This window comes from Ascaphus truei, chromosome 3, assembly GCF_040206685.1.
Source record: "Ascaphus truei isolate aAscTru1 chromosome 3, aAscTru1.hap1, whole genome shotgun sequence".
NCBI classification, from domain to species: domain Eukaryota; kingdom Metazoa; phylum Chordata; class Amphibia; order Anura; family Ascaphidae; genus Ascaphus; species Ascaphus truei.
Genome location: NC_134485.1, coordinates 325,212,761 through 325,238,891, shown reverse-complemented (window position 1 = coordinate 325,238,891; position 26,131 = coordinate 325,212,761). Strand labels below are relative to the sequence as shown.

At 43.1% G+C, this 26,131-nt stretch overlaps 1 protein-coding gene across 5 annotated transcripts in view; it reads left to right on the top strand.

Moving 5' to 3' along the window:
- Window positions 1-23,841, top strand: part of SLC39A5 (solute carrier family 39 member 5) — a 49,818-nt gene extending 25,977 nt beyond the window's left edge. For 4 of the 5 annotated variants that reach the window (XM_075591309.1, XM_075591306.1, XM_075591307.1 and 1 more), the window contains 7 exons: window positions 1,835-2,004; window positions 3,253-3,399; window positions 3,485-3,560; window positions 4,734-4,955; window positions 5,561-5,641; window positions 21,585-21,775; window positions 23,084-23,841. In XM_075591309.1, the coding sequence (XP_075447424.1) occupies window positions 1,835-2,004; window positions 3,253-3,399; window positions 3,485-3,560; window positions 4,734-4,955; window positions 5,561-5,641; window positions 21,585-21,775; window positions 23,084-23,227 (1,031 nt within the window). In that variant the 3' untranslated portion in view covers window positions 23,228-23,841. The remainder of the gene's footprint in view (window positions 1-1,834; window positions 2,005-3,252; window positions 3,400-3,484; window positions 3,561-4,733; window positions 4,956-5,560; window positions 5,642-21,584; window positions 21,776-23,083) is intronic. The other variant, XM_075591310.1, reaches the window with a different exon arrangement.
- Window positions 23,842-26,131: the final 2,290 nt, after the last annotated feature.

The window sequence follows — 26,131 nt, the reverse complement described above, 5'->3', positions numbered from 1 at the left end:
GTGTCTTAACCCCGTTATAACGCGATGCAAGCGTGGCTCCCAATTTTTGTATTTATGAATACTTTATTGTATACGATTATTGGTATCTTAAATACTTTATTGTACAATGTATACAATTGTACATTATTTCTAACGCGATTCGCTTATAACGCAATGTGATTCTTTGGACTCCAAGCACAGTGTTTTATAAAGGGGTTGAGATACCCTCACTCCGCCAAAACCCTTAGCTGTTTTCCCTCCTTCACCTAACTGCTCAAAGGAATTTTTACAGATAAGAAGTAAAGCGAGCGGCCCATCTAGGAAAAGATAACAAATAGTCAGCTTTTATAAAGGTGAGAATAAGTTCAGAGAAGAATTAAACTTCTTTCATATGTCTACTCTACTGCTTCCCGTAATACACTGTAACACAAAGCATGGCTTTTCTTATAGTTATACATATGTATGTTAATATAAAAATATTATACTTCCACATTACAAACTTTGAGGCGATTTGAAGCCTCACTGAAAATTTAGACTTGTGTTTCCATCAACTTTTCGATTTCTTCCCTCTCTTCCCCCAACCTGGACTCTTACTTTCTTCTATGTTACGATTTTGTTCCTTGTGAGGTAACTTCAACTGCGGAAGATGAGTGCACATGCAGCATCCCAACCTAAGTAACAGATATAACATAATAATAACGAACAATATGGCCAAACCACAAAAAATAAGTTGTTTAAGCCACATTGCCCAGGATGGAAATAAACTAGATAACCAAGTGGTGAAAGTCTGTCCTTCTGCATGGAGTTGGGATGCTGAGTCTCGAATATGCTGAACTAGATCATGAATGGTACTGTTGTTAACGGGTATATAGGTACAACATTCTTTCCCCATTTTCCTGCCAATATATAGTTCGTCATTCGATTTTGCAAAGCTATAGTTCCTATAGCAGGCATTTCTGTGGTTTTGTCCCAAAGTGTCTGCAGTGTCATTGCTTATTTGTTCCATCAGATTAGCAAGGTCTCTTATTTGGTCAACTGCACGCATAAGACCATAAGTTGGCAACAAAGCGGAAAAGAACCATTCAGTTTTGCTCAAATGTTTGAAATCCAGTGAACCTGAATGACTGAGGGTTTTGTGAGTGAGAAACAACAAGGTGTCAGTCTTTTCAGCAATAGATCTGGGTTTGTATGATGTTGACCTTTTTTGTGTCTCCATGAGTCCAACCTGAATCTTGTTGCATTCAAATGGGTAAAATGTCTCATGGCTGGAATGACGTGTTCCACATAACATGATCTGGACCAATCAAATGGTAACCAAGGGTACGCATGGTTCCCACAAATAAAATAAGTTCCTTGATACAGTAGTTCCAGTCCATCTAGCATAGCAAGCAAAGGAAGGGTCTTTTAAATCAGGTTATCACTGTAACTGGTTTTCTTAAATTCAGTCAACCTTCGTAAAATGTTCTCCTTTCTATTTTCTTTGGGTCCATGTAATTCTAATTTGATTTTGATTCTTATCATAAAATACATTTAAGTAAAGATTGTAAAAACGTACTAAAGTATTTAACGACTATGTAGACATTAACATTTGAATTGTAAAAAAAAATGTATAGTATACTTTTTTTAAAATGGGATAACACCTATATTTAATGCATTAGCTATGCCACTATCATTCATTTACTATGTTGAACTAACAGCAGTGGAATGGTTAATGGGGAAAAAAAGGGGCGTCACTTATAAGTCCAAACAGAACTAATGGGTTTAGCATGTTGAATCTGTTAAATGAAAATGATAACCAATGATAATACATGTCGTGTGCCCCTTTTCACTGGTGTCTGTGTCTTCTGTCTTGCAGTTCTGGGCTGGGGCACACTTGCTGTCACCCTGGTCAGTGCCCCTTCACTCCTGGCCGTGACACTCGTTACGCTCCTCAGACGCCCTCTGTTCCGCTACCTGCTGAGGTTCCTGGTGGCCCTGGCCGTGGGGACCCTCTGTGGTGATGCCTTACTGCACCTCCTGCCTCACGTATGTCACAGACCTCCTGTTATTTGCAGATCACTAGGTCCAGAGCTTCTCCTAGGACGTCCGCGGACTAACATCAGTGAGATTTGGGGATTCTATATAGAAAACTGCATTATAGTGGGAAAACAGTGGGTTTGTTTGTTTTTGTTTTACACACACTGACACATACACTGACACATACACTGACACACACACACACACACACACACACACTAACTGACACATACACTGACACACACACACACACTAACTGACACACACACACACACACACACACACACACACACTAACTGACACAAACACACACACAGAATTCACAGTTACGATAAATATAGAATTGCAAATAGCTAAAACACACATTCTAAGTCAAACTTCTTTGCGTTTTGACACTGAAATTGTTTTTCGATTTTTAATTAAAACCATCACAAATACAATTTCTGTGACAAAAGACAAAGACGTTTCACTTAAAATATGAGTGCTCAGCACACACACACACTTTCTCCCCCCCCTTCCCCCTTTTTAGTAATGGTTAGGTTATCAGATCGTGAGTTTACTGAGGACCTGCCGGTGGGAATACTGTACACTATCCATCGGGGAGCAATATCCATCAATCTGTGTAGTGCCTACCTTATTCAGGCTTATTGGATCGGGACTTTGCTAAGGATGTTCCAGTGGTCCCGATCCTACTGTGCTCTGAATTTTCTACTCTGAGAACTCCCTGCTGAGCACATGCTTACTCCTCCTCTTGAATGAGAACAATCTTAGGACATTACTACTATATATAACTATATAGGGTACGTTCCCTAATTGAAAAACAAACGTGAGAGGACATGATTACTACACACAACTATACACTTAAACCTATATACATGATTCACGGTGAGGCCCCCTCCAACTGTCCCTCCCTAGGAACCTGGTTCTAGAACCTTCCGGGGAGCCTCCCATCTTCTTATGATGACATCACGATACCTATTGGGGAGTGGCTATCCTTTCTGCAAGTCATCCTACATCACATGATGGGGAGGGGAGTAACAGGAGTGATCCCACACTAAGGCTGTTAGCCCCTTATACTAACTAGTGGTTCTCAAAAGGGAGCTACACTAGTAAGCCCCCTTTGAAGTTTGACACTGCTGATGCTAAATCTCTGTGAAACATGTATAGTACAGTAAGATCTGCAGAAAGATTCCATGACACAGGTAACTTGGAGTCAGTGGGCAGGTACAATTAGTCTCTAGTAACATTGTGTTGCAGGCACAGGAAGAACACAAAGAGTCCAGGCAGGATGAGGGACCCCATTCTGTGAAGCCGGTCCTGAAGGGGCTTTGTGTACTGGGTGGTCTATACCTGCTTTTCCTAATTGAGAACCTTATGGGGCTGCTGAGGAACAGAAAGACAAAGGTGAGTGATCCTGATAAAGGGACAATGTTTTGCCTCCAATTTATTCCACATCTACGTTACTCTGTGTGTCTTCTCCAATACACAGAGACGCCCCCAGGTGGAAAAGCGTGCCCAGGATGAGGGCTGCACAACTGTGTTATGGGAACTTGGGCATCCTGCTGGTGAGGCAAACAGATCAACACTTATAAGACTTCTTATACTGCTCCCTCCATCTCCACCAACTCGCAGCACTCTTACACTGCTCCCTCAACCTCCACCAACTCACAGCACTTTTATACTGCTCCCTGCATCTCCACCAACTCACAGCACTTTAATGCTGCTCCCTGCATCTCCACCAACTCACAGCACTTTAATGCTGCTCCCTGCATCTCCACCAACTCACAGAACTTTAATGCTGCTCCCTGCATCTCTACCAACTCACAGCACTCTTACACTGCTCCCTGCATCTCCATCAACTCACAGCACTCTTACACTGCTCCCTGCATCTCTACCAACTCACAGCACTCTTACACTGCTTCCTGCATCTCCACCAACTCACAGCACTCTTAGGCTGAGATCATACTGTGTGCGAGGGTGCTTGTGCACGCACACGCACCAAGTACAAATTGCAGGATCCTTAGAGGCCGCCCCCAATGCGTGCAAAAAAAAATATTTTCAGGCAACGGTCGCATCACGTGAACGGTTCAGCCAATCACGGCGAACCTGCTCCATGACATCATAGCCACGCCTCCGCCACGACCCACCATCGCCTGAATCAGTATGTGCAGCGATCGCTTGAGCGTCGGGTGTGCGCCACGCCATGCGCGAAGGCGCTCATGCGCTCATGCACACAGTATCATCTCAGCCTTACACTACTCCCTGCATCTCTACCAACTCACAGCACTCTTACACTGATCCCTGCATTCCCCCAGAGGCCAAAATGGGATACTGCTCACTGGACCTCACTCACAGTCCGCGCTCTTGCACCCCTGAGTGACTGCAATCCAACACTTCTCCCTGCGTTTCCTCGCAGACTTAGCTCTTCCATTGCTCTGTGCATCTCCTTCTGCAGACGGCACTCACACAGCTTATTGCAGCATTCTTACAACTTTTCCTACAGCTTTACCATAACCAGTGCTCTTATCTAGTACTGCTCTGTACTATCACTCTGCAGCTCCCCTACAGTTTACATACTTTTCCTTATTCATAATCATTTTTCTAGTTGAGGCTAGTTACACTCAGCATTAATACCTACACCGGAATCCCCCTTTCATTACTGTTAACTCTGTTGCTTCCATATGGTTCTGCAAGGCCCCTCTGGCAGCAAAAGGGTTAAGATCTGGACTTTCCTGCAGACCCTGAGTTCTGTGAGGTCTACGGGACAGCTGGTGACCTGCATCAGAGGAGCAGTGAGATTCAGGTAGAGGAAACCAGAAGGAACATTGAAACCCACTCACCTTCTCATCACGATCACTCGGGGCACTCGCATAGCACAGGAGTGGGAGGCATCTCAGAAATCGTGTGGATGGTTGTTCTAGGGGACGGAATCCACAACTTCACGGATGGACTAGCTATAGGTGAGGCTACTCTGATCATATGAACAGGACTTTAAGGAATGGAGCTCTCTCATTGGCCGAGGCTGCTGTTGTCGTGAATACAATAAACTTGTCTTCCAGCTCAATTGTCAATACAGGAGGGCCACATTTCACCAGCCTAAATTGGTGAGGTCAACCTCCAAAAGAACAAGTCACTAAGATTTAGGGGTTCCAAAAATGAAATTTTGATAGAAAAGTACTGCCTTCTATCATTGATACTGCAGGTATTAAAAAACTAAATAAAAAACCCAGTAAGATCATGCAAATCAGTGGGATCCACACAGTCTGAGAGATCCAAACTACTGAATCTGTCACGTTGTGAGCTGTGCAGCAGAAGGGCAATGGGGACGAATTTTACATTGGGCTTGAAGTCAGAATCTGGATCTTGGTGTAGCCCGGTACTAGAGTATTTATTTTAATTCTCATGGCGCCTATGATAAGGAAGTACAATGGGCAATAAAACAATACACTATTAGGGTAGCTTCTACCAGACTTCCCTGCAGTCTGGGATTTGATACGCAATAAAACACTAGATGCATCAGAGTAGCTGAGGTGCATATTTAAGCTGCGTGTTGTTTGTTTTACAGGAGCTGCATTCTCTTCTGGGTTGTCTGGTGGTCTGAGTACCACAGTTGCTGTGTTTTGTCATGAGCTGCCCCATGAACTGGGTAAGTCACAGAACCAAAGCGCACACATCATGGGGTAGGAAACCTTTTGCTTCTGGCGAGACCTAGATATAGTCCCTCTGTTTAACCCTTCCTTTGGACTGCCTGCAGAGTCTCCCTGATGAGCCCTCTCACGCTTTGAGACAAATAACACTTTGCTAAAAAGCAGAACACTCTTTACCGCTACTGGTTGCACAAGGGTCTGACCAACGGTGTAGTCAGAGGTACGCCAATCAGAACTTGATATGCAATTGTATGTCTTTATTTATATAGCGCCAAACGTGTACTCAGCGCTTCACAAAGAATACAGTACAGGGAATTATAATACAATAAAACGCAGCAAAACCAGACAATAGGAAAGGAAATCCCTGCCCCGAAGAGCTTACAATCTAAGAGGTATGATTGGAGACAGCAGGTGTGGGAATAAGTGCTGTAGATGACAGTGCTTGGCCACAATGGGTGGTAGTAGTGACTGTTGGACAATAGCCATGAGTGCAGGCAATTGGGATGCTTAATTTGTGGGGTGAGTTTAAGGTTAGTCAGTATTAAATCAGAAGGTTGAACCATTTACAGGGGAAGAGATGGCAGGGGGGCGTGGGTGAGAGCAGATGTGTACATGGCTGGGTTCAGGCTTAGGGGAGATCCCCAGCAGCAGGAAGGAGTAGATAGAGGGTGTGAATAGAGGATTTGTGTGTGTGATTTTTATTGAGGGGTAAAGAAGTTGTTGGGAGAGAGGTGTATAAATAATGGTGCAGTGGGGAAGTTGGAGGGAACAGAAACGTTCACCAAGGAGTGAGGAAACAGAAAAAGCAATAGGGAGGGCATAGTGAGATGCAGGAGGAGACACTTCCCAGGTATTGGAGGATAGGAAGATTTCAAGTAATCACAGCATTTAGAATGTTAACTTCTCACAGCTGCAGGGTCCAGATCTTCTAATCAACTGTCAATGTTCCAAACTGACAAACGGGGTTCATTTGATAATAAGTAGTTTATTTCAAAGTATGATCATGCTCATTCAAAAGTCTATAAGACTCTCTCCCAGGGAGTGTCCAAGCAGGCTGTTTTATACATTTTTGGTTCCTTTGTCTAAAATGTGTTACTAGGCAGACTATACTAACCACTCCTTAATTCTTCAACCAATCATCTTACAGCTCATTAAACCTGGTTAGAACTGGCTTAAAACTTCTCTGAATAGGTACGTGGTACAATCTCCCACTAGGACTGTGGGCGTTACTTCAGACACAGTCGTAAATCTACTTACAGTAGAAGCGAAACCACACCACACACACATCTTACACAAACAATGGATACTAAAGACATAACTGACTTTACAAAATGGAAACTGAACATCACTTTCAATCCTTCTCCAAAGACCCCCCTCCCCCCTCAGTCCATTTCAGTATTATATCAACAGTATCTTCATTTCAGCAATATTATTTTGTCACTTCAACTCCAAAATTAACTCCAGACACTTTCAATGTGACACTTTGATGTTACACACAGCCATATGGCTCACAGCCAAGAGAGACTGACTTAAATAGTTAAACACATTAATTTGGCTAACAATTAAGGGAGGGGTCTGCCTATTTAGCTCATACCAGGTAAGATGTTAATTTGATTAAAGTTCTTTCAATTGATAGATGAAATCAGATCACATCACACAGACATACCAGTAATATCAATAAACCGTACCACACCGGAACTGTGCCACACAAAGCGCTCTGAAAATATGATGCACTCAATGTGCAAATTCTGAAAAATATATATTTATTTATTTAGAAATAAGTGTAGAAAAATAATAATTGTGGCCTAAGACAATCTAACATGCACAAAATAGTGCTATAAATATAGCTAGATGATGGACCTCATTGGTATTACTTAAATGTATGGGGGAAAAAAGACCCTAATAAAATGACCTATAATACATATAAAGTGAACCAGAAACGAACAAATGATATATCAGTGCAGCCGTCGGCACTAATAATCATATCTGTGAAGAAATGCAGGTAAACTGTTGTCATAAAATATAATTATCTGCAACTAGGCTGCAGGTCGTTGACCAAACTGACCCAGACTCTTAGTTAGAGTCAGAAAAATCAGTGCAACAGGAGTCCTCACATTGTATGTATGTATGTCTTTATTTGTATAGCGCCATAAATGTACATAGCGCTTCACAGTAGTAATACATGTCATATAAATAACAAATATAAATAACAGATCATGGGAATAAGTGCTTCAGACATTCTGTAAAAGTAACATTAAGGAAGGAGTCCCTGCTCCGAGGAGCTTACAATCTAATTGGTAGGTAGGGAGAACGTACAGAGACAGTAGGAGGGAATACTAGTAAGTGCGTCTGCAGGGGGCCAAGCTTTGTGTCATGTGTCCATGATTATCCAGTGCTACTCATATGCTTCTTTAAGCAGATGTGTCTTAAGGTGGGTCTTAAAGGTGGATAGCGAGGGGGCTAGTCGGGTATTGAGGGGAAGGGCATTCCAGAGGTGTGGGGCAGAAAGTGAGAAAGGTTTAAGGCGGGAGAGAGCTTTAGATACAAAGGGGGTAGAAAGAAGACATCCTTGAGAAGAACGCAAGAGTCGTGATGGTGTATAGTGAGAAATTAGGGCTGAGATGTAAGGAGGGGCAGAAGAATGTAAAGCTTTAAAAGTGAGCAGTAGAATTGAGTGTGAGATACGCGATTTAATCGGAAGCCAGGAGAGGGATTTCAGGAGGGGAGATGCGGAGACAGATTTAGGAAAGAGTAGAGTGATTCTGGCAGCAGTGTTTAGGATAGATTGTAGGGGAGACAGGTGAGAGGTAGGATGGCCGGACAGCAGGAGGTTGCAGTAATCGAGACGTGAGAGAATGAGGGCCTGAGTCAAAGTTTTAGCAGTTGAGTAACAGAAGAAAGGGCGTATCTTTGTGATATTGCGGAGGAAAAAGCGACAAGTTTTAGAAACGTTTTGAATATGAGAGAATGAGAGAGAGGAATCAAGTGTGACCCCTAGGCAGCGTGCTTGGGCTACTGGGTGAATGATCGTATTTCCAATAGCAATGTGGAAGGATGTAGTAGGGCCAGGTTTGGGAGGTAGTATAAGGAGCTCTGTTTTTGCCATGTTAAGTTTCAGTCGGCGGATGGCCATCCAGGATGATATTCCAGAGAGGCATTCAGAAACTTTGGTCTGTATAGCAGGTGTAAGGTCAGGGGTTGAAAGGTAAATTTGTGTGTCGTCAGCATAGAGGTGATATTTAAACCCAAAAGATGTGATTAGGTCACCTAGAGAGAGTGTGTAGAGAGAAAAGAGAAGGGGTCCCAGGACAGAGCCCTGGGGTACCCCCACAGAGAGATCAATAGAGGAGGAGGAGGTGTTAGCAAAAGAGACACTGAAGGTACGATGGGAGAGGTAAGAGGAGATCCAGGATAAAGCTTTGTTCCGAATACCAAGAGTATGGAGAATGTGAAGGAGAAGAGGGTGGTCCACGGTGTCGAATGCTGCAGAGAGGTCGAGTAATATGAGCAGAGTGTAATGACCTCTGTCTTTGGCAGCGTGGAGGTCGTCAGTTATTTTAGTGAGGGCTGTTTCAGTAGAGTGAGCAGTGCGGAAGCCAGATTGTAGAGGGTCTAGTACAGAATAGGTGTTGAGAAAGTGTAGCAATCGAGAGAATACAAGACGTTCAAGGAGTTTGGAGGCAAAAGGCAGGAGGGAGACAGGTCGATAGTTAGAAGGACAGGTAGGGTCAAGATTGCTGTTTTTGAGTAATGGTATAACGGTTGCATGCTTGAAGGATGAAGGAAAGGTACCAGAGTAGAGGGAAGAGTTAAAGGTCTGTGTGAGCATAGGGATTATAGAAGGAGCAAGAGGTTTTAGGAGATGGGAGGGAATGGGATCAAGAGGGCAAGTGGTAGAGGGAGAAGAGGAGATCAGCAGTGATACATCCTCCGAGATAGCAGAAAAAGAGTCAAGAAAGACAGGAGGAGAGTTGGGAAGCATTGTGGGATGGGAGGAGGCAACAGATGGGATGTTCTGCCGTATGGACGCCACCTTTTTCTTAAAAAAGTCAGCAAAGTCCTGAGGTGAGATGGAGGAAGAAGAGGAGGCAGCTGAGGGTGGTCTGAGTAGATAGTCAAAGACAGAAAAGAGACGGCGTGGGTTAGACTTGTGTGTGTTGATTAGTGATGAAAAGTAGGCTTGTTTAGCTTGCGAGAGGGCAGAGTTGAAACAGGATAGCATAAATTTGTAGTGAATGAAGTCTGCGAGCGTATGAGATTTCCTCCAGAGGCGTTCAGAGGAACGAGTGGAGGAACGCAGCATGCGTGTGTGGGAGTTTAGCCAGGGTCTGGGGTTAGAAGGGCGAGGACGGCAGAGAGAAAGTGGGGCATGAAGATCAAGAGAGGAAGATAAGGCAGAGTTGTAGTTCCTGACCAGGTTGTCAGGGTCTGAAGCAGAACTGAGAGAGGAGAGGGAGGAGCGTAAAGTGGAATCAAGAGCTGGTAGGTTAATAGAGCGCAGGTTTCTGCAAAAACGAGGGGGAGATGGAGATGGAGAGAAGCAAGAGAGAGAAAATGAGATGAGGTGATGGTCGGAGAGAGGAAAAGGGGAAATGGAGAAGTCGGAGAGAGAGAAGTTTTTAGTGAAAACCAGGTCTAAGTAGTGGCCATCCTTGTGGGTGCTGGCTGCAGTCCACTGTTGAAGGCCAAAAGAACAGGTTAGAGAAAGAAAGCGGGAAGCCCAAGAGAGAGAGGGGTCATTAATGTGGCAATTGAAGTCCCCAAGGAGAAGAACAGGGGAGTCTGAGGCGAGAAAGAACAAGAGCCAGGATTCAAAGTGAGAGAGAAAGGCAGAAGGGGGATGAGTAGAGGTAGGTGGGCGATAGATGACCGCCACATGGACCGGGAGAGGAGAGAAGATCTGGACTGTGTGAGCCTCGAAGGAGGGAAAAGCAAGAGAGGGGGGAATAGAAACTGTTCTGTAACGGCAGAGAGAGGAGAGCAGGAGCCCCATGCCTCCACCCCTGCCACCAGGGCGTGGAGTGTGGGAGAAGGAAAGGCCACCATAGGAGAGGGCAGCTTCCAGAGCAGAGTCAGACTGAGTGAGCCAGGTCTCAGTTATAGCAAAGAGAAGCAGGGAGTGAGAGAGAGTCATGCACAGAGAGGAACTTGTTAGAGAGGGAGCGAGCATTCCAAAGGGCACAGGAGAAAGGGAGAGAGGAGGGAGGGTGGCAGGGGATGGGTATGAGGTTGGAGGGGTTTACACCAGAAGGAGTAGAAGTTGCATGTGGAAGGCGAGGACGAGAGCAACTAGAAATAAGGCAGGGACCAGGATTGGGAGAGATATCCCCAGAAGCAAGGAGGAGAAGCATGGACAGAAAGAGAATGTGTGAGGATGATTTGTAGGTGTGTGTTTTAGTGCAGGAGGTATAGCTGTATGGTGACAGAGGGCGCATTCTCTGTGCTATACGGGTTCAGACAGGTAAGTCTCCAAACAAAGGCCAACAGTGTGCGAAGGAAGTTCAAAGTCAAATATACTTGCAAATCTCTTCATGTTTTTCCAAAATGGCAGAATAAGCCTCCGACGGATGAAAGTTTAATTTGCTGCCCAAGAATAAGTACAGTCTCTGCACCATTCAGATAAGTCCGTATAGCCCGCGGCTGGCTGCAGGAGTGGAGATACCTCCTCCTCTCGGCAGGACAAACGGTTCTATGGCATTTGGAATGGCCCACCTGATTTAAGGAGCAAAAAATAAAAATCGAACGGAAAAATTGATTTCAAGGAACAATACAAAATCTTTCAAATGAGCATGATGAGGGAAACCTATCCAATCTAAAACATAACATAAATCAAATCAATTTAGATAACTTAAATTTAATTGTAATTGAATTATTTCCCATATTTTTTTTGTGAGCAGACATTTTGGCCAATGAACTTTGTTAAAAAATAAATACAGATCTGTACAGACAGACGCTAATGTGGGCGCCGTCTGCTTCTGTTATCCACCTCAAATCAATCCTAATATTGAGAAACTGTGAATGAGATGCAAGCGCAGAAATCCCATTGACACATTTCACATTCAGATTCTTTTTTTGGGGGGGGGGGGGGATTTCAAGTTTTATCTTTTCTCAATAAAAAATGTTGTAATATGTTTTTATTATACTTGTTTACCTTTTAGCATGGTTTAGATTTAGCTATTAATTTGACCTGGCTATAGAGGGCAGCAGGACAGCGGCCCGGCCAATAATGTGTTCCCATTTATTGGTGGGACTGCAAAAAAGGTTGGAACACCCCTGATTTAAACCATTTGGTTGAACACGATCAAAAATAAAAATCCAACCACTTTCTCTCTCTTAAGCAATGTGTTTTCATAATTGCAAACCATAGCCTCTCTTTGAGCCTATAGCTCTAGATACAGTGAGCTGAGTACAAGTCCAGAGAATCACTACAATTTCTCCTAAATCTTAAAAGCGGACTAGTTGGTATGCTTCTTATGGTGGATTAAGTATGCAGGCACGGGGCATGTAGCGTACTATTCGTAGCTGTAGGCTTCATTATTTTAACCAAATTGTCCCTAATGTCAAATGTCGGCTTGAGATTGATGCTGTTGTGGTCGAGGGCCAATTGTCTGGGTTAGTTTGGTCAACGATCTGCAGGCTACTTGCAGATGATTATATTTAATGAGAACAGTTGATGTGCATCTCTTTATGGATATGGATATCTCTTTATGGATATGGATATCTCTTTATGGATATGATTATTAGTGCCAACGGCTCCACTAATATATGATTATTTATTCCTCTCTGGTTCACTTTATATGTGTTATAGGACTTTTTCCCACACATGCTGCTAATCCCAATAATTATTTTAAGGTGTAGGTCACACCGATGAGTTCCATCATCTAGCTGTATTTATATCACTATGTTGTGTATGTTATATGATTTTTCTACACGTGTGTGTGTGTGTGTGTGTATGTATATATAATCTGTGCTACAATCCTTGTGTGGTACTGTTTGTTGATATTAAATAGCCCTTTGCTCCCTTAACATCTTGACTCTTCACAAAGTACATTTCTCCTTTAACTTCTTTCTCTTCAATATCCCTTAAATAGTCAGCATTTTGTTTTAATATATGCAGCATTTGATTACCTTTATTGAAAACTAATTACCTAAGCTGACTTAACGATCTGTTCTCCTGTGAACGATCTTCAAATATCCTGCTCTCTGGATTCACATAATGACTGCTCCTGAATCAATCCTTCAGTCAGTGTAACTCAGCAGCTACAATGTATTCTTATATTACACTCCGACTTAGAAGAATTCTTCAGGAGATTACAACTGAAAATAATATTTCCTGATGACCCTGGCAGTGGGCACCTTTGGGTTAATCCCTTCTCACTCTAGGTAGGACAGGAAATAGACTTTTGCAGGTAGGCCATATAAGGCCCCTCCCTCTACCTGCACCTTAGTCTTTTTCCTGTCCTCACAGCTAGGAGTAGGATTTTTTATTTTGTAAAGGGACTCACCTACTGCACCTTGTGCAGATATCCAGGGACCTCAGCCTCTCAGCCCTGAAGCTCCGGTCGACGCGCCCATGCGGTGGCAAGACGGAGACCCCTAAGAGTCGGGGGAACCCCAGGAACCCAGTGCATCCGTGGGGTGGGGAGCAGCTGCAGCCGCGGGCCGTGGAAGCTTACATGCAAGGAAGCCCCAGTACCAAACGAAAGGAGGGGTAGCATAGCAGCTGCAGCTGAGAGCCCGTGGAGGCCTAGACTCACCGCATTAGCATCTGGTACGCTGCGGTAAAAGTACCCCAGGAGCCCGCTACATCGCGGAGGGGGGAGCAGCCATAGCTGCGAACCGGAGAAAAGGCACAAATTGACCGCGCTAGCGTCGGGAACGCTGCGGTAGAGGAAACAGTGCACGGGAGCGCGCGCGTCACGTTCCGGCCGGCAGATGCGTGCACAGACACGCGGGCCGTGCACAAGCACTGTGATGACGTCAGAGAAGCGACGGACACACTGTGTGTATGTGTGAGTGAGAAACTGCAGCATGGAACGCTCAGCAGGGAGAAGCCAAGTGCTGGAAATGGATTCGAAAATGGAGACACCTAAAAGTTCAGTTCCCAAGACTAGGTGAGTCCTTAGTTTTAGTTCTACATGGGAAAGAGAGATGGGCTATATACATTAGGGTGTATGTTTAGTATTTACAGGCATACCCCGCATTACCGTACGCAATGGGACCGGAGCATGTATGTAAAGTGAAAATGTACTTAAAGTGAAGCACTCCCTTTTCCCCACTTTTGATTCATGTACTGTACTGCAATCATCATATACGTGCATAACTGATGTAAATAATGCATGTGTAACAGGCTCTATAGTCTCCCCGCTTGCGCACAGCTTCGGTACAGGTAGGGAGCCAGTATTGCTGTTCAGGACGTGCTGACAGGCGCATGCGTGAGCTACTGTTTGCCTATTGAGCGAAATGTACTTACTCGCGAGTGTACTTAAAGTGAGTGTCCTTAAAGCGGGGTATGCCTGTATTTTGTTTTTATAAAATAGTTCGGCGGTTACCCTCCCAGAAGCAGAATCTTCAAAGGGTACGGGGGAATCCCTGCAACATAAAAGAAAGGTTGCTAAGAAACTAAATGGTGCGCAGCTTGCGAGAAACCAGCCCTAATAGGGAAGACATTATGTGAAGATTGTCTTAAGGCAGCTGCAGGGGATTCCAAGGAACAAATGAGCACTTTCCTTGTATTGATGAAGGAGGCAGTTAAACAGAGTGTTGATGCGGCTGTCCAGCAAGCAGTTAACCCGGCGCAGAAAAGATCTAGATCCCAAACCAGTCTGGATAAGGGGAAAGGTTTTTCATCAGATGAGTCTGACATTGATTGTTTTCAAGTATCAGAGGGTGAAATGGATTCATCAGATCAAGATATTCAGGAAGAGGAATCTGAATTTGATGTAGAAATGGTGGATCCACTCATCAAAGCCATGAGACAGGCATTGGAATAGAAGATACTGAGGAGTTAACCCACAAGAAGGATAAACTTTTTGGGGCGAGACAAAGAAAAGGTAGAGTCTTTCCTATCCATCAGGTAATTAAAGACCTCATTCAGGTGGAGTTGGCGCGACCAGACGCCAGAGTATTTACGCCTAAAAGGTTTGGGAAGATGTATCCATTCCCACAAGAGGAGGTAAAATTTTGGGATGTCAGCAAAAAGGTGGATACTGCTATATCCAGAATAGTAAAAAAGACCACAATCCCAATAGAGGAAGCTGCGTCATTAAAGGACGCTATGGATAGGAAGATGGATTACGTATTGAAGAAAGCATACGTTACAGCAGGAACATCCTACAAACCAGCCATAGCAACTACGTCAGCAGCAAGGGCTATGCGAGTGTGGATTGCCAACATAGAAGAGGCAATAGACAAGGGTGTAAAAAGAAGTGCTATTCTTAAAGCACTGTCCGAAGTAAAGTGGGCAACAGACTACATAGCGGAGGCCTCATTGGATGCGGTAAAATTAGCAGCTAAATCTATGGCGCTAGCGGTATCAGCAAGAAGGGCTTTATGGCTCAGACAGTGGATGGCTGACACAGCATCAAAGAACAGCTTATGTGGACTACCATTTGAAGGCGAGTTCCTCTTCGGCAACAAACTGGATGCCATAATAACAAAAGCATCAGGAGGTAAGAGCACTTTTTTACCTCAGGAAAACAGGGCCAGAAGATTCGGTTTCCAACAGGCTAATAGAAACCAGTATAAGGAAGCAAAGGCATATAGACCTGGCAGGTCATTTCCAAGACAAACAACATGGAGGGGCGGCCAGAACCGGCTTTTTCGTGGCATCAGAGGAAGAGGATCATTTGCAAAGAACAAGCCCACATGAAGGTCAGAGGGCCCAGCAGTTGCCAGTAGGAGGGCGACTGAAGCAGTTTTCTGCAACATGGGCCCAAACAATACAGGACAATTGAGTATTAGAAACCATTCGTCAGGGGTACAGTATAGAATTCAGAGAGATGCCAAGTAGAAATATGGGCCTAATAACATGGATACAGTCCAAGGAAAAAAGAAGGCAAATGAATTTGGCTTTAAAGAAGTTATTACAGGCGGAAGTAATAAAGAAGGTACCTCAGGAAGACAGAGGAAGTGAAATTTATTCCAGAATATTTCTAGTAAAGAAACCTACAGGGGATTACAGAGCAATCCTAGACCTAAGAAAGGTAAATGCATTCTTGAGAATAAGAAAATTCAAGATGGTGTCGTTGAACCTGATTATTCAAGAAGTACAACCAGGAGACTGGATGGTGGCGATACACTTAAAAAACGCTTATCTACATGTGCCCATAGCAAAGGGACACCAAAGATTTCTAAGGTTTGCAGTAAATCAAGATCATTATCAGTACACAGCACTGCCATTTGGTCTGGTGACTTCCCCAAGGACGTTTACAAAGGTTCTAGCCCCTCTAGTGGCAGAAATTAGAGAGAGAGGGATAGAAATATTCCCATACCTGGACGACATCCTGGTAAAATCAAAAAGTCTGGAGAAACTACAACAAGACCAGAAGATGGTAATAACCTTCCTGGAACAGCACGGTTGGTTAATAAACAGAGACAAGAGCCTTCTCATGCCCACTCAACTGTTAAGGTTTCTGGGGGTAGAATTCGAAACAGCAAAAGGAGAAGTGAGACTACCAGACGCAAAGAGGCAAGACATAGCCATGCAAACAAAGAAGCTCAGGAAAGCTGCCAGGACTTCAGCAGAAGAATGCATGAAGCTCCTGGGAAAATTCGCTTCAACATTAAGCGTCACAAAATGGGCAGCACTACATATGAGACCATTACAAAACAATTTTTTGCAACAATGGAACGGGAATCACAAAAACACAAGACAAAGAATCTTGTTGCACCCACACACAAAACAGGAATTAAAGTGGTGGGAAGATACCCGAAACCTGGGAAAAGGACAAACACTACACCCAGTACAGTGGGTAAGAATTACAACAGATGCGAGCAACACAGGTTGGGGTGCCCAAATGGGAGAAACATTGGTGCAAGGAACCTGGACAAACCAGGAAAAGCATCTTCCATCAAATCTGCTGGAACTAAAAGCAGTACAAAGGGCCCTAGAAGCTTTCCAAGACCAAATAAATGGTGGCTATATAAAAATAGAATCAGACAACACATCAGTTGTCAAGTATATAGCCAAGCAAGGAGGAACCAGGAGCAGAAAGCTGATGAACCTCACAGCAGAAATCCTCTTTTGGGCAGAGCGCCACTTGTCGGAAATTACAGCCATACATATCCCAGGACTGGAAAATGTCACAGCAGACTTTCTAAGTCGGAACATCATACACCCAGAAGAATGGGTATTAGATCCACAGGTGTTTCAAGAACTGGTAGAGCGATGGGGTCAGCCAGACATAGATCTCATGGCGACACATCAGAACCGCAAGGTAAGGAACTACTGTGCCAGACAGTTTCATCCAAGCGCACAAGGTACAGATGCTCTCAGTTTTAAATGGGACTTCAAGTTGGTATACCTGTTCCCTCCTATTCCCCTAATTCCAAAAGCAATCAGGGAAGACCAAGCAGAGGTGATATTCGTAGCACCATACTGGCCAAGAAGGCTTTGGTTCACACACTTGGTAAATATGGCAGTAGATACACCATGGCACATACCAGATCGCAAAGGACTGATGCGACAGGGGCCAATATGTCATCCGATCGCCAAACAATGGGCCTTGACGGCATGGCGATTGAGCGGGAAACATTGAGACTGAAGGGTTGTTCAGACAAAACGATCCAGACCCTTTTACAAGCAAGGAAAGGTTCCACATCAAAAGTATACCATAGAATCTGGCTTTGCTTTCGCGATTGGTGTGATAAAGAAAAACAAAATTTCCTTTCACCTAGAATTGTGTCAATAGTAGAGTTCCTGCAAAAGGGATTTGAGAAAGGTCTCTGTCTTAGCTCATTGAAAGTACAGGTTTCTGCACTCACAGCCTTATTGGAAAGAAATCTGGCAATGGAAAGATTAGTCATCAGGTTCTTGCAGACAGTTAAAAGATTAAGGCCTCAAATCAAGAACAGGGTACCTACATGGGACTTGTCCCTAGTATTGGATGTACTAACAGCAGCTCCGTTTGAACCTATACAGGAGATGGGCTTAAAATGGTTATCATGGAAAATGGCGTTTTTGATAGCAATCACCTCAGCAAGGAGAGTGGGAGAACTACAGGCTCTATCAGCCATTGAACCATTCCTAGTCATACATCAAGACAAGGCAGTTCTCAGACCAGTGCATCAATTCCTGCCAAAGGTTGTATCACAGTTCCACATGAATCAAGAAATTGTGATTCCGTCATTCTGTCCAGAACCAAAGAATAAGAAAGAAGAAAGACTGCATAAATTAGACGTGGTAAGATGTCTAAAAGTGTACATGGAAAGGATGCAAGATATCAGAAAGTCAGACAGACTATTCACCATACCAGAGGGACCGAAGAAAGGTCAAGCAGCATCAAAGACAACAATTTCCCAGTGGATAGTGTCTTGTATTAAAAAAGCTTATGAAAGCAAAGGACAAGATAAACCTTTGAACATTAAAGCTCATTCTACAAGGGCCATGTCTACTTCATGGGCATTTAAAGCCCAGGCTACACCAGGACAGATATCCAAAGCGGCAGTCTGGTCCTCATTCAATACATTCTTGAAATACTACAGACTAGACGTACAATCATCAGCTGACGCCAGCTTTGGTCGTAGAGTGTTAGAATCTGTAGTGAAATAAAGTGTAAAGTGTATTAATAAAGGTCAAACTGATAAAGGCATTAACTGGTGGTGTTTATTCTGATGTATCCCTCCCTAAAATTGTCACTACTTGGGTATGTCCCAAAGGTGCCCACTGCCAGGGTGATCAGGAAAGGAGAAAATTTAAAACAACTTACCGTAATTTTCTTTTCCTGGAACCATGGCAGTGGGCACATAGTTACCCTCCCTATGTATGTCTAATGCCTATCAGTTATATATTTCAGCTATGGAAGAATCGTAAGACTAAGGTGCAGGTAGATGGAGGGGCCTTATATGGCCTACCTGCAAAAGTCTATTTCCTGTCCTACCTAGAGTGAGAAGGGATTAACCCAAAGGTGCCCACTGCCATAGTTCCAGGAAAAGAAAATTACGGTAAGTTGTTTTAAATTTTCTCCTTTCCACACAAAAAAAGGAAGCACCCACAGAATGATGGAGTACAGTAACAAGAAGAGGAACACCCTTTCACACCACCAACATGACGCAACCTGAAAACTAGATCGCTAGATTGCGAGTTTCCATACAAGCATCAGCACAGCAGAAAAAATAATGTACAACCTATCCCCCGTAGAGAGATCTGCAATCAAGGAACTGCGAACCAACCACAACATCACCATCAAACCAGCAGATAAAAGGAGGTGCGCGGTGGTGGTTATGGATACAAATAAATACATAGAAGAAGCAATAGACAACTAACAGACAACACCTAAATAAACGGACCAAAGTACCAACCCAGGAATATACAAAACAACTCCAGAATCTCATCAAATCATTCCCTAATCACCTGCAACCAGAATTGGGGCTACTAATACCTAACAACCCAGGAGTTGGTATCTTCTAGATGTTTCCCAAATCCACAAACCAGGAAACCCTGGCAGACCAATTATAACAAGTATAGATATTCGCTGAACAAATATCAGGCCTAGGGAACAATATTCTAGAACTACAAGTCCCAAACGCCAACAGCTTCATAAAAGATACCACAGCTTTTCTCAAACTAAACATCAAATAACTACCACCCAACACACTACTGGTTACCAATGGATGTAGAATCACTGTACAGTAAAATCCCCCACACAGGGATGGCACTGAGGCATGCTTACAATTCCTGGCAACATCTTCCCTGGATCAGAAATACAGCGCTGAAGTAATTACCAAACAGAATACATCCGCACATACAACTACTTCAGCTTCAACAAGGACATTTATCTACAACTAATGGGGGCTCCAAAGGACACCTGGATGGTACCGTAATATGCTAATCTTTTTATGGCCAATTTTGAAGAGAGATTCCTTACCACATGCCTCCACAAACCTTACAATTGATCATCTGTTTATAATATGGACAGAGGGTGAAGAAAATCTCAAACAATGTTATGAGTCCTTGAATTCATTCCACCCATCAATTAAGCTCAAAATACATTATTCAGCAAACCTAGTGAACTTTCTAGATACCACAGTAACACTGAAGAATGGCAAATTACACACATCTGTATACAAGAAACACACAGACGGATGCAGTTACCTCCATAACTCCAGCGTCCAACCCACTCACGCAAAACAAGGTATCATACACAGCCAGGCGATAAGATACCACCGCATATGCTCTGACACCGAAGACCGAAACCGGCATCTCACAACTGTGACTGAATCATTCAGACATGAGGGATACAAGCCAAAGACTATTGCCACAACAATCAAATAACTGCACCTAAAGCCCCACGCGAACACCTGCTCCAATACAAGAAGAAAGAAAAACACTTCTACCATTAGTGGCTACATACAACCCGGCCCTAGAGGGAATGTGAAAAATAATCAAAGATTTGCAACCCTATGGTGACAGAGGATGAAACATTAAGACATTTTCACCAAACCTCCCATCCTTGCATTCTAGCAACCGCCAAACCTCAGACAGAAGTTAGTCAGAAATTTCATAATGAACTGAAGGACGCTTTTAATGGCACAAGACCGTGCAACAACACACGTTGCAAACTTTGTAAACATATATGCCAAGATCCCACAGCCAGTCACAAATATAGAACATTCAATGTTAAAGGAACATTCTGCTGCATATCCAGGAATGTGGTGTATTTCAGGGGAACGCAATATTTTTCTCCTGCGCCCCCTGCCGGCTGTCACCCTCTCCTCGCGCACCCCCCCCCCCAACCATCCCTCCTTACCTTGGCTCTGGTATTCTGGCATCATGATGTCACGTTGCCGTGGCGACACGTCACCAGAAGCGGTCGGAACCAATGTAAGGAGAAATTACAGAGGCTTTCGCCGGCATTTCATTGAAATGCTTTCATGAAGCGCGCGGGGCCTCTGTAGTCCCCACAGATAATCTCGCGCGCACCTCGGCTTGCGCACCCCTGGTGTATATGATTCAATGCCGCAAATCTGACAAAGGATGGTAAGTTGGTGAAACCACCCAAAAACTTCAAACCAGAATGAATTTACACAGACGCACAATAACACACCATGAAGAAGGAAGATATTGCACCCAAGTGTGACACCACTTCTCACACCCAGATCATTCCATAAATAACTTAACAATCAAAATCCTCAATGGAATGTTTAAAAGTACTCAACACTTTGACACTAAAACAAGGAGATTTATTGCTGTTACGGGGACTATCATCATTTTTTGTAATGTTTTCTCCCTGCGCCTCTGTGAATTTTACTATTAAGCCCCTCTTTCCCCCCCCCCCCCTGCACACTGCTGATGGATGTATGGTCCTGTGTCTCACTGCCCCTTTCATCCATGTATTGCCCTGTCTGTTTATTCCTTCTCTGCATCATTACTATATTACTAGGGTAACATTATCTATTGTTACAGCTTACAGCTCAGACACAGTCTGGGAACACTGCCACACTTTCCTGTTTGTGATAATTTACCAACGATCTTGCACTGCTGGGGAAGTGTGCTAAAACCTGCTATAGCAACCAAATGATGCTCAGTATATTAAAACACATTACAAATAGATACTTTTTGTTAAATGCGGTAAGTATTATATAATACTACAAAACAGATTTTTATTAAAAAAAAACAACAAAAAAATACACACGTAGGCTGTTGAATGTTTTGCTGTCATTAATAACCCTTTCTCTGCTCAAACTTCATGTCACTCACAATTTCAATGTTTTTTGTCCCAGGGGATTTTGCGGTACTTATGCAGAATGGCGTCTCGGTGAAGAGGGTACTTTTCTTCAGCCTTGTGTCGGCTTTCCTGTCCTACCTGGGCATGCTGGTTGGCACCATGGTCAGTCAGAGCTCAGCGCACGTCACTCCCTGGGTATTTGCTGTAACAGCTGGCATATTTCTGTATGTGGCGCTGGTGGATATGGTACGTCAGCAAAACGAGTCGGACACATGCATTGGGTTTTTATTTCAGACACGAGTAACATGCACAGCAGGATTTCTGAGGCACAAACCCTTTAAGGTGTAATTCCCTCTACTAATAAAATGTTTATATAATATATTATTATTATAATCTATAATATAATGTTCTTTAACTTCCGAAAGGCCATCCCTCCATATTCCTGCAGGTCCTGGCTAATCTTCCGGAACCTTTCTAACCCTGCTGCCTGGGATACAGCAATAGGGTAGAATCCGATGAGGCTTTAATTCCAGACTGATGATGTCACTGCTTCCTACTTGCGATGAGACAAGCCGGGGACTTGGGGAGAGAAAACTGTCAAACATAAGGGGAGATTCATGAAGCTCTGATAATGGAAATCGCAGCTCAATCCGACGGCGCCTAGTATACAAGTCAATGACATTTAACGTCAGATCAAGCTCCGATATCCCTGAACAGAGCACATTATGGCTGTGCTTATATTGCCGGCGTCGCGGCAAAACAAATGTATTGCTGCCATCGCATGCACTTATAGTAGAAGCGTCACGACAGCTTGGTCACGATCGCTGGAAGTCATCAATTTGATTTTTACAGCGACCGCAGCGTGACATCGCTGTCGCCGGCACTATAAGCGCAGCCTAAGAGTATACAATACATATTGATTCCATGTAGGGTTAGTAAAAGGCTCCTAAGTAACTGAGAAGGGATTGCAGCAGGGGTTCCAACGTTGTAGTGATCTGGGCCGAGATGTCCATCAGATTTAAGAAACTCGCCCTCCCCCCCCCCTAAATAGTTTTACTAAAATATTTTTGCAAAACATAAAAACTACTTGAGGGTTTGACAACGATGGATATGATCAGGATTTAAAAAAATGAAATAATTTTATGGGGGAAAAAAAAGCTGGTGGGATAGAAGGGTTAAAATCTTGATTCAACTGGTGTTGATGGGTCTGTAGCGCATTGCAAAGCAATGTAATAATTGGGGATTAATACACTCGGCTATCCGAGGGATCCAACAGACTCCTAGCATTTGATGGTAGATAAGAACCCCTTAGTCTGCCCATTTTCCTCTCTCCTGTAAAAACTCAGACTTTATTTGGTCCTTGGGTTTCTTTTATATTTAGGACAGCCTGTCTATCCCTCCCATTTCCACAGGGATTTGGATTACAATTCTATGACCTTCTTTTTTTTTTTTTTTTTATGTGAAAGTGTTTGTGATAAATAGACACAGTGCCCAATTGAGTAAGCATAATGTTAATCTCTCACAACCTCTCTCTCTCTCACAACCTCTTTTCAGCTTCCCCAAATGTTACTCCGCGGGGCCTCCGATTCCTGCCAGGTTAAGGATTTCATCCTCCACAGTTTTGGTTTCCTGCTTGGCGTTGGGATTATGTTCTGCATCGCTCTCTTCCAGGACCAGATGGTATTCGTGGATTTATAGCAAAACCGAGCGAGATGGATATTTTGATAATGCTCTATTCTGTGACCAAAACGTTGGCACGTGGCGGGAAGTACAAGTTTCAAAACAGGAACATGAAGAGGAACACGTTCGGTTCAAACGCTTTGCGAAAGTACTTGGCTTTGAGACACTGGTTCCTTGTGAACTGTACAACATGAATTTGGTACCAAGAAAAACATTGCGCCTGTGTCATTCTGCTATGTACAGCGCCACATCTATTGTCAAAGAATATAAAAGAATAAACAAGTGCCTATTTCTGAAATCATTTTTAAAACCAAGCTTGAATGTACACTCGTTAAGAGAAGCACTCCTGATATTTGCCTATTAACTCCTAGACGCCCAATGCGAGCATCCTTTTGGCCTCCATCAAAATGTTGTTCTGTTTATCTTACAACCAAATGCAATTGTAAGGTTATGCTATAAATCATTTTAGATTCTTGTGGCAAATCTACATTTTTACAATGTAATACGATGAGGAAAATGTGAAATAATATGACTCTGCTCTTTTTTATGGGGACGTCCCACATCTTGTTTGTTTTTTTAGAAAACTATTGTATTGGCTTCCTTAGGAAATAAAATTTAAACTTTTTCTGCTACTGTGTGAAAATGAATACATTTCTTATTTCTTTGGCTCTGTTTAGTTCTAACATTATCTGGTAATTGTTGATCCCTTTTATCTGTGGTTTGATACTTGGTTTAAACAAAATAACAAGGGGGAGGAAGTGTGAGTCAATGCACTGGCAGCCATTTTTGTGAACCCCCGAACCGAATCTTCGCCGATCAATCACAGGAGAACGGATCGATCGGCAACTTGGCTAATTACTTACCATTGTGTGGATTGTATTGATGCACATATTAAAGGGGGAAAAGATATTACATTTAAAAAAAAAACGGCAGCTTGGACTGCTGCTTTAATGTTTGTAGGCAAAATAAAGTGTTTTCATATATTTCGAACCTACTAAGTAATGCACAAAACATGATTTCCAATGTGCAATTGATCAATATTGTATGAAACAGTTTTGGGTGTAAATTCTGAGTCCTTGAGCAGGTATTTGGAACTCGGAGTAATGTAGAAGCACAGCCCACATGAGAAATACAGGGGGAGGTTCTTAATGGTAAAGTTATCTGTTTGAAATAATAATAGTTTGTTCTTGTATAGCTCAACTATTTTTACGTAGCGCTTTACAGAGATCATGCTGATATACTGTCTTGGCCCATAGTTGTGTTTTGTTTCTTATTCGCTTCAAACACAACTTAATACTTTTTCCCCATAGGCAGGGACAAAAAAAATACGCAGCATCATTTAAACATTGGGGAAATTATCCTAGAGATCATGGTCAACCATATTCTGCCTTTTAATATTTGGGGTATTGAAGAGGAAAAGTGAACGTATTGTTCTGCGAGACGCTTCAAGGTCGTCTGGATAGTTTTGTTGAAGATTATCGACTAGACTGATGCAGTGTCAGATGCGGATACACAAAATCCAGGGGATTTCATAAAACTGGTTTAGTCTTCTCAGCTGCACAATTAGCCGATCAGCCGTTACAGTGACTGTCTCAGATTAGCGCGATCACTTGTTTCTTCTGCACATAACCTCTCTCTTTACATTTCAAATGCATGCTTTTCTTTACTTAAATAGTCCCGATGTGTTTCAAAGGAATGTCTAATTTTCTGGACATATTCAACATATGAAAAATTAAAAAAAAAAAAATGGAACAAGTGGTGCTGAAATAAAAAAATGTTTTAATCAGTTCTGTAGTATTGGATAATACTGGCTGCATTTTTCATTTTTTAACTCCTGATGACATTTTTTTTTAAAAATGTTCTGATAATTGTTTGGTTGCTACAGCAACTATTTAGAAAGTCATATCCACTTCCTCTTTTAAAACAGACCCCCACGCACCTTTTTATGAGCTCTTTCCTTTGGCAACAAAGTATCACAAACAGATCAGTCTATTACTCTGAAAGCTGAAACAATGTGATACATTTAGTAATATAATGTTGCATATCAGCTGCAGCATTTCACAGACTGCATCACGAAGTCAGAAGGCGGCCATTTCGTTAGTCACACAATCAGGATTTTGACAGATTTATAACCGGAGCATGAAATGATTGCCAGCTTAGGCATGTATAATATATTAACCATTCAAAGCTCCAAGACTGACAAAAATATTCCAGAGCTGTCAAAGTTCCACAATATATTGTTACTAGCTGAGAGACCCGGCGTTGCCCGTAATGTAAATAGATAAAATAAATTGATGTTGTTTAAAATAAAAAGTATAAGAATTCAATATTATATGTGTGAGGTGTTAACGTTTATTCAATGTGTGTGGCAGAATAGTGGTGGCAGTGAAATACATTTTTTTTTTGTGCACCACGGTGTTGTTAAAGGTTGTAGTGGTGGGTAAAAGTTGTAGCAGTTAGGCGTACATGGGTGTAATACAGTTACCGGTTAACAGTGGAATGGTTTGAACAACAGGTAAATTAAATACTTGTGGTACATGTGAAAGTATATCAAATTGAATAATAATATGTGGTCTAATGAGGTGTGTTTGAAAGAGGGTGTTTTTTGTGTAGAAGAGGGGGGTTAAAGTAGAGGAGGGTGAGGGGAGGGGGGAATGTGTAGGAGGGGTGAATGTAGGAGTGGATGGGTGAGGTGAGGATGAAGGGGGGAGGGTAGTGTGGAGTTGGTTGGGAGGTTAGTGTGGGGAGGGGGGGAGTGGGGTGGGGTGGATGTTGAGTGGAGGTGGGTAGGGGAGGGGATTGGGGTAGTGGAATTGGTGGGGAGGTTAGTGTGGGAGAGGGGAGGGAGGGAGGGGGGTGGTGTGGATGTTGAGTGGAGGTGGATAGGGAGGGTAGGAGAGGGGATTGGGGTAGTGGAGTTGG